Consider the following 8,919-nt stretch of genomic DNA (forward strand, 5'->3'; position numbering starts at 1 on the left):
CTCAGCTAGAACTGGGACAGAAACAGCCAAATAAAAAGACCACATATTGAACTCAGCAGAAAGCATGCTCCATGATAAACATTTACTTTCTCAGCAAATCCTCAAAACCACACTATGAGGTAGGTACTTTTATTAACTCCCGTCCAGAGAGATGAAGTCATCTGCCTGATACCGTACAGCAAGTGGCCTAGCCAGGCTTTGAGCTTAGGTTTGTCCGAATGCAGAGCCCAGGACCTTAAAGCATGGCCTTAGTGCATGTTGCGCACCGACCGCATTCTCCTCAAGCCTGATACCGTAGGTTCATCTTTCCGCCCCACCCCCCACCCCATCCCCACTGCTTTCCAGTGGAAACAGAAGGAACAGAAAGAGGACTATTGTTGGTGGAGCCCCAGGCACTGTAGGGTCCTGGAAAAATAAGGGGGCAGGGGTGCCAGAAGCTTCATGGGGGCCTCCCTGGGCCTCATGCCTGGAAGATGGAGACAATGCAGGTGGAGATGCAAGGGCAGCTGGGCAGCCTGGGCGGGGGTCAGGTGGAGGCGTCTGAGGAGGGCTTCATCCAGAACCTGGGGTGGGAGAGGCGTGTCAGCATTCAGCCAGGTTGAGTTCCAACCAGCTCTAACCAAAATGGAAGTAAGGCAGGTACTTCCTCCCTCCCTCCATGTCCATAGTTTCTTATTCATTTCTTCTCTACACACACACTCACGCATACCGTCACACTATGGCAGAGACTGGCTAGGGTTCACCAAATCAGTTCCCACCTGGCACACAGCTAAACATTTCTGAGTCCCTCTTGCAGTTTGGTGAGGCCACGTGATAGTTTTAGCCAATGGAACAGGAGGGCAAGTATATGCCACTTCCAGACCTGGCTCGTGAAAACCTCCCACACGGACCAGCACTGCACTGTCTCCCTTCATCTGCTGGCTGGATAGCAGTGGCCTGGGTCCCTGAGTGACTGCTTGGAGTAAAGCCCACCCCTGCCCCACCCCCATTCATTAGATTTAATGTGGAGGGAAACTATTGTGTTAAACTCTGGGACTTTGGGGTTACTCTGTTAGAGCAGATAGAGTTACCCTAACACACACACACAATTACGTTTAGCCCTTATACCAGGGACTTAAAGAACAGATTTAAAAGGGCCTTGAGAAATCGGCCAGTTCAAGTCCCTCATTGAACAGAAGGGCAGAATGAGGCCTAAGAGAGGGGATGTTACTTGCTCAAGGCCACACAGTAAGATAGGACTATGGATAGCCTTGGAAGCCAAGAGGACTGCCACTCAGTCCCAGACTTCACAGCTAATGTCTGAAGGTGCTGCCCATCCTCACCCCACAGCCCACCCCTGGAAACAGCAGATCGGTGGGTGTGGGTACCTGTCTTTGGGGCTTGGTGCTCTCGGCGGGCAGTAGAAAGCGCTGGCCCAGGACGGTGCCCACACGGGCCGAGTATGTGTGATCCCCAAGCACAGGGCAGAGCTGTAGGACCAGGTGTACCTGCAGCTGACTGGGGAACACTGGGGGACAGGAGACAGGACAGATGGTGGGCAGCTGCTCTTTCTGTCCCACCCAGGATCCTCCCTCCTCCTTTCCTCTGGGGAAACACCACCACTGCACTCCTGTTCCCCAGGCATGTGGTTTCAGTGAAGTCAGTGCTCCTGCCCCTGCCTCCAAGTGCAAGACCAGGTCAGCACAGTCATAACCATCAATCCACCTGGCCTGTGGGATTCGCTCATGAAGAGATACAAGCCCGAATTTACTGCTGAAGCTACTGGAAATAAGGAATGCTTTTTCCTGCTAGGGTACTAAACTGGTGGGGTGCAGGCCTGGAGCTGCCAGAGCCCCTGGCCATCTCTACCTTGCCCAGAGGAGAGCCTGTGGGAGGGAAAAGCCAACATGCAGGAGGCAAGAAGAAATGGAGAAAGAGCGTCCAGAGGACATCCTCTGAGCCTCTAGATCTACCCACACCTAAACTTTAAGTTAGGGGAGCCAATACATTCCCTGTTTTTGGCCTACCCCAATTTGAACAGGTTTTTGGGAAACTTGACAAAGACAGGAATGGGGGGCTATGTGCTAGGCATGGTACAAAGTGTTTCACATATGTAAATTTATTTAATTTAATTTAATCCTCATGGGAGCCCAATAAGGCCCAATAAAGCGGGTCCTATCAGCATTCCCATCTTACACACAGAAAACTGAAGGTCAAAAAGAAGTGACTTGCCCAGCACCATAGGCTGGGATTCAAACCCAGGAGCTGTACTCTGCTTCCATGTCTGGCAATATGGTGGACTGGATAATCTAAAAACTCTCTATAAACCACCTGGAAACACCAGAAAAATATAATAATCATCCTTTTAAATAGCAGCCGGGCATAGGAAAGTAAGGTCCCCAAGATCAAAACCAATGGAAAACAAATCCACAGCACACAAGAGCCAACGTTTCATCTATTCTAGGGATGCTGCAAATCTTGGTATCCAGGGGTCTTCGGTTTAAATAGCTACCTAGGGGCCAGGGCTGAGGCCTTGGTACCCAAATGAAATCCTAGAGGGGCTATATCTTCAGTGAAGGGGTGAACCAGGAGAAAAAGCCAGCCACCGATGAAGGCAGATGATCACCTTAGGTGTGGATGAGGGGAATGAAGAAGTTTTCCTCTAAGAATTCACAACCATGAGCCTGATCTCACACAGGCTTGGGACCCAAATTAATACCAGAGTGATCTGTGAACTTCCAACCGAGACATTAATATTTAAGGAGATCCTGAAGCAGTGACAGCTCTGGGGCATTTGGCAGAAGCAAAGGCAGAACCTCTCCCGAGGGTCCTACCTACAGTGAGGCAACACAAGCTTTCCACAGATAAAGGCCCAGCTGAACTTGAATTCACAATCCTGAATCACAGAGCAATGAAACAATCTACCAAGTGTGAGAGTCAGTATGAAACATCATAGGATTAGGCCCTCCAGAATTTCAGACAATGAAAATATAGAAATACAGTATCAGTATATTTAACCTGAACAAATAATATGAGAAAAAAAATGCTATATAAGGCCATTTTTATTTGTAAAACAACCAAACAGAACTTCTAGAAGTGAAGAAAAATACAGTCAACAGGTGAGCTGAACTGGCAGATTAGATCCAACTGAACAGAAAATTATTCACCTGGAAAATAGATCTAAAGAAATTACCAAGGGCGCCTGGGTGGCTCAGTTGGTTAAACGACTGCCTTCGGCTCAGGTCATGATCCCGGAGTCCTGGGATCGAGTCCCACATCGGGCTCCCGGCTCAGCGGGGAGCCTGCTTCTCCCTCTGACCCTCTCCCCTCTCATGCTGTTTCTCTCTCGCTCACTCGCTAATAAATAAATGGATAAAATCTTTAAAAAAAAAAAAAGACACACATTACCAAGAATGCAGCAGGGATGAAGAAATGAAAAATATGAAAGAAAAGAGACTTAGTAAGTAGAATGAGAAGGTCAGACACATCTCTTAGGCATTCAAAAGGAAGAGAATAGAGAAAATGCAAGAGGTGCAACATTTGAAGAGAAAGAACTTTCTCGGATTGATGAAGCATATTAATTTTCAGATTCAGGAAGCAAAGTGAATTCCAAGCAAGATAAATAAAACTAAGCCCACACACCTAGATTCAGCACAGTGAAACCACAGAACACCAAAGACAGAAGATCCTGAGACCAACAACTAAGAGAAGAAAACAGATGGGCTACAAAGGAATGATGATCAGACTGGCAGCAGAAGCGCTGTCTCCTCTAGCTGGGCTATACCCTTGGAATCCATCAAATGCTCCCCAAGCTGCCATTAACACCACCACCTTCCTCCCACCCTCCTTACCTCCCCCAGCCAAATACAGTTGTGAAGGCTGGCCAGGGTTCCAGACCCACCTGTCAGTGGCTGCAGCTGGACCAGGGCACAGCCAGAGCCCCTGGCCACCACATGGAAGTGGCTGAGGGTCCTCTTGACACCTTCTTGCAAGTCCTTTCGGGATGGGGACTTCACTGGAATTACCTGTAGTGTCAGCCCAAGAATGAACAAGCTTCACACACATCTGGAGCTACACCCAGACCCTCTCTGCTCCTCCCAAAAGATGGAGCCAGAGTATAAGCAGTGGTCACTTGCCTATTTTAGGGGACAGGAGAGCCAGCCACCCCAAGTCTATACCCTTGACTCCTCTGTAGGGATAATATATTTGGAAAGTCCCCTCCTGTTCCCTCCCAGATCATGACTCACTAGATCAATGCCATCAATGTGTTCCAGTTTCAGAGCGACTTGGATATTCCCCTCAGAAGAAGCTGGGATCCCATCAGTGACAGCACTGAGAGAGAGGCAGGAGGAGGTCACCGGGTGGCTTGCCAGGACCCCCCTACTGCCCCAGGAGCCTCCCGGCACCTCTCACCAGTAGGTGGCTGTGGGTCTCTGGGCTCTCCGTGAGTGGATGAAGAACTTCTGGAGGCGGCTTGCTGTCTGAGGGCAGCTGGAGAGGAGTACAAGCCCAGAGGTCTCTCTGGAGAAAGAGGATAAATCATAAAAGTTAAAGTCCCTTGGACTCACCCACAAAAAAGGGAGACCCCTTGGAAGGAACACAGATCTGCTTAAGGCCAAGTGGTCACCAGAACTATAACCCAGACTTCCCCCTGAGAAACAAGTAAGACTTCCTCATGTTTGACAATAAGACTACATAATTTAAAGGTTTCTCATTCTCCCCCGGTCCCCAAGTAGCTAAAGCCAAATGTCGTAACGATTACCATCCACTGCTGAATGCCTACAATGCACAGGGCCCTATAGTAGGAAGTTTGTGTATACTGGCTCATAAATATTTAAACTCCCCCACAAGCCTATGAGTTTGTGGAATTTCAGAAATATTTCATCTCCAGTACTAGCTCTAATTGATGGCAGTTAGAGGAAAGAATATCATGGATCAACTAGCAATGCCCGCCATGATTATGGGATTGGAGAAGTGACTGCACACTGAGCATAGGTATGATTTGCTCTATTTTATGATTAAGGAACTGAGGCTCAGTGAGGTTTCATGCTTTGCCTAAGATCACAGTTTGTGCACATGGATTTGAACCCAGATCTGTCCGTTCCCTCCTTTTCCTTGCATCCTTCCTCTATCCCAAACCAGCCTATGAAAAATGTCTCAGCCTATTCCCAAGCAACTGTTCCCTCACCCAAGATGGAGGCCTGTCCTGCTACCTTCCCATCACCCCCCCCCCCCCCCCCCCCACCACCACTTACTTCCCAGATGCTTGGACAACCTGGAGCTCCCGATCTCTAAGCCCCAGGGACTGGCTCAGCTCTGGCAGCACCGAGAACAACGTCAACTCCCCTGGTTTTCCTGGGGAAAAAAAAAAAGAAGGAAAAGTACAAGTTGCTCTCAGAGGCCTTTGGCTTCATGCCACCATCTCCTTTTCATTATCCCGTCCCTCAGAGCCATCAAATCCTGTTCCACTGCATTCCCGCCCTGTGCCCATACCTGTCACTGGTAGACCCGGTGGCTTATTCAGTGTCACGAGAGGTCCTAGAACATACAGTATGTGAGCATCAGTGACACAAAAGCAGCAGTTAGAGTTTATACTTTCTCAATTCAACTGGCCCCACTACAACTCTCAGACATGAATTATCAACCACACCCTAAACTGAACTTCTTTCAGTCCTTGGCATATGCTAAGCTTGTTGCCACTTTAGGCTTTTATACTTGCTTGATTTTCCTCAGTCCCAGATTTTCACCTGTCTGGCTCTTTCATATCCTCTTGGCTCAAATGTCACTACCACAGAGAGGCCTGAATCTCCAATCTAATGTCTGCCACACAGTTATATCACCCTGTCTTATTCATAGCACTGATCAGTAGTAGGTACCTTGTTCATTTATTTCCTGGTTAATCCATTTCTCCCACTAAAACATTGGCTCCCTGAGAGCAGGAACCATATTTACCTTGTTCAGCACTGTATAACTGGAACAGTGTCTGGAATAGAACCTATGCTCAATAAATAGTTGAGAAAATTAATAAATCACTGGAGACTCAGGCTCACAGAAATTATTTTCCTGAAGTCACACAGTAAGCTGATTACAGAGCCTAGATCTGACTTCAAAGCCTGTGTTTTGTCCATAAATAATTTATTATAGCAATTCCTATTACCAAGTGCCTACTATGTTCAAGGCTCTCTTTATTTGCACCCTCACATCCCCATGCCCATGATGCTAAGGCTCAGACAGATTACGTGGCTGATTCCAGGTCATACCACTAGTGGGAGGCAGAACCAGGATATGACCCCCAAAGGCTTTGGGTGGGAGCCCAGTCAGCCCCAGAAGGCTCTGAGCCGCAGGCTCCCCTCCCAGATGTCTGTGCAGCTTCCCCTCCCACCCCTCACCTTTCTGGTCCACTACGGCTGCCCTCAGCACATCAACCAGCCCCTCCCGACTGAGGTTCTCTAGCTGCAGCAGCCCCGGGAACGGCTGGTCCCTCAGGGGCCCCGACCGTTTGCTGGATCCTCGACGTCGCAGCTGATGTCTGGAAAAGGTGGGGTAAGCAACAAGGAGATCACTGTTTCCTGAGGCGTGTCCATTCTTATCGCCACACACCTTAAATCCTGTCACTTCCTACAAATGCCTCAAAATGCGTGGATGAGCTTCCCGAAAATTCAGGAACAACTGGCCCCATGTTGCAGAGGAGGGAACTGAAGCTCAGAGAAACCAAGTGAGTAGTTCAGGGTCACACAGTAGCGGCGGGATTAGAACCCACCCACGCCTACCTAACTCCAGATCCCACACACACCTTACCCGGCCCCACCGTCCCACCCACATGAAGGGGCGGAGGGAGGCGTAATCACCCGGCTTCGGTGCCAAAGCCTGCGGCCTCGGGCGCTGCGCGGACCCCCGGCCCCCGCCGCCAGCCACCCCAGACGGGGCCCAGACCCCGATAGCCACCCATCTCCCGAGCGGCACAACGCGCGTGTGTCCGGAAGGGCCGACCCGCTTGGCTACAGCACGCTGATTGGTCAGATTGCCTGTCGATCGGAATAGCGAGCAGGCGGGCTCAGAGCCCTGAGAAGGCGGAGCTTCGCCTTCGCCCAGGAAGAAAACGCTTTGCCTCACGTCTGTGTTTTTGGGGAAATTGAGGCACGGAGCTGAGAAGGAATTTACTCGGGATCAGAGGACCTCTCTTAAGACAAAACAGGAACGAAAGGTTAAGGTACTCTGATTACCATTCCAATTCGTAGGAGCCTCTGACTTCAAAAAACCACCGTTGTGCCCAATTTTGTAAGGCAAATTGAGAAGAAGGAAAAACAAAACAAACAAACAAAAAAAGACAGGTGCATAATCAATCCAAAAGGAGAAGAAGGCCAGAGGGAGAATGAGATTCACTACAACATTATTTATCAAAACAAAACCAAAACAAATCTCAAAACTGGAAACATACTGTCCTAGGTTAGCTCTATAGGGGAAATAAATCTAATACATCACCGAGTCAACATTTTTTAAATGCTAACTCTATGCCAGACCCTGGCATCTTTGAGCTGGAAACACAGAAATCAACAAGACTGAGGCCCTGCCCACAAGAAGATCACCGAGTGCACACAGATCACAGCATCACAGCCCACCTTGCTAAACCCTACGCAGATGCTGAGAGGGTGAAGGGAGAGGAGCTAGTCCCAGCATGCGTTGTGATGGAAGGGTTGTGAACAACGAATAGAAATTCACCAGGAGGAAAAGGTATTGGGAGGAGGGGAGGCAGAGGCAGGGAACAACAGGAGAAATGAGATGTTATGTAAAAAAAAAAAAAAAAAAAGAGCAAGGAACAAAATGTGTTCTATCCTATAATTACAACTATACAAAAGTTACATGCAACCTGTATATTATTTTACTTATTTACTAAGAGCACTGTAACTTTCAATTCACTGTTTGCATTAGGAAAAGAATGTAAATTAACCTAAATTCATCAACAAAGGACTGGCTAAGTCAGTTGTAACATATCCATACCACACAGCCATTAATCAAGGAATGTGTATGTCTGTAGGTGCTGATATGAAACAGTCTCCAAATATATATTAAAGCAAAAAAGAAAAGAAAAGGACGGTGTGACTAGAAGATGCATATGTGTGTGTGTATGTGATGTACATATATTTATTACATTTTATGTCTCTGCATTTCTGAACAGATTCACAAAAATGAGATGATGTTTGCTTCTGGAGAAGGAATCAGAAGTGAGAAGATGAATAATGATTTTTACCCTTTGGAATTGTGTTTTTTTTTAATCTCATTGATATATTTCATCTACATGCACACATGCAAACCTGGTTTAAAAATCGAAGCCAAATATGGAAGACTGTATGATTCATCAAATGTTTTAAATAACAAATTTTTTAAAATAAAAATAAGTAGAAATACTTTTTTAAAAAAGACTATATGATTCTACTTACATGACATTTTAGAAAAAGCAAACTATATTGGTAGAAAAGAGTCAGGGGTTGCCAGGGGCTTGGGGTGGCTGGGGGATGGGGATTAGAAAGGGCATAAGGGAACTTTTCAGTATGCTAGAAATGGTGGTTACATAACTTTATAGATTTGCCAAAACTGGGGCACCTGTGTGGCTCAGTCGGTTGGGCATCTGATTCTTGATTTCGGCTCAGGTCATGATCTTGGGGTCGTGGGATCAAGCCCCAATTCAGGCTTATGCTCAGTGCAGTCTGCTTGAGATTCTGTCTCCTTCTCCCTCTCCTTCTCCCCCCAAGTGTGTGTGTGTGTGTGTGTGTGTGCGTGCTCTCTCTCCCTCTCTCTAAATAAATAAATAAAATCTTTTAAAAAATTACCAAAAACTAAACAAAACAAAACATTGCCCAAATTTAATTGTCTATGCATTAAAAGGGAAAATGTTATTGTATGTAAATTATACCTCAAGAAACTTATTTTTTTAATTCAAAG

The 8,919-nt window shown here is 47.2% G+C and overlaps 1 protein-coding gene across 2 annotated transcripts; it reads right to left on the reverse strand.

Moving 5' to 3' along the window:
* Nucleotides 1–176: 176 nt before the first annotated feature.
* On the reverse strand, nucleotides 177–6,956 carry RPUSD3 (RNA pseudouridine synthase D3). Of its 2 annotated transcripts, XM_032411904.1 has the most exons (9): nucleotides 6,828–6,956; nucleotides 6,369–6,508; nucleotides 5,473–5,517; nucleotides 5,235–5,334; nucleotides 4,393–4,500; nucleotides 4,227–4,311; nucleotides 3,881–4,004; nucleotides 1,368–1,507; nucleotides 177–563 (listed from the first exon to the last, which is right to left on the reverse strand). In XM_032411904.1, exons 1-9 carry the CDS (start codon nucleotides 6,926–6,928, stop codon nucleotides 372–374), a joined length of 1,035 nt encoding a protein of 344 aa, XP_032267795.1. In that variant the 5' UTR covers nucleotides 6,929–6,956; the 3' UTR covers nucleotides 177–371. The 2 variants fall into 2 exon arrangements, with proteins under 2 accessions (XP_032267795.1, XP_032267796.1); XM_032411905.1 differs by lacking the exon at nucleotides 5,473–5,517.
* Nucleotides 6,957–8,919: the final 1,963 nt, after the last annotated feature.

The sequence above is a fragment of the Phoca vitulina genome, unplaced genomic scaffold (genome assembly GCF_004348235.1).
Source record: "Phoca vitulina isolate PV1807 unplaced genomic scaffold, GSC_HSeal_1.0 scaffold13, whole genome shotgun sequence".
Classification (NCBI taxonomy): Eukaryota; Metazoa; Chordata; class Mammalia; order Carnivora; family Phocidae; genus Phoca; species Phoca vitulina.

Excerpts from the sequence above, each read along its gene's own strand:
- RPUSD3 (XM_032411904.1), bottom strand. The coding sequence starts at position 6,928 with ATGGGTGGCTATCGGGGTCTGGGCCCCGTCTGGGGTGGCTGGCGGCGG. Across the intron at positions 6,509-6,827 it reads GGCTTTGGCACCGAAGCCGG|ACATCAGCTGCGACGTCGAG; the intron begins GTGATTACGCCT and ends CACCTTTTCCAG. Across the intron at positions 4,312-4,392 it reads AGACCCACAGCCACCTACTG|TGCTGTCACTGATGGGATCC; the intron begins GTGAGAGGTGCC and ends CCTCTCTCTCAG.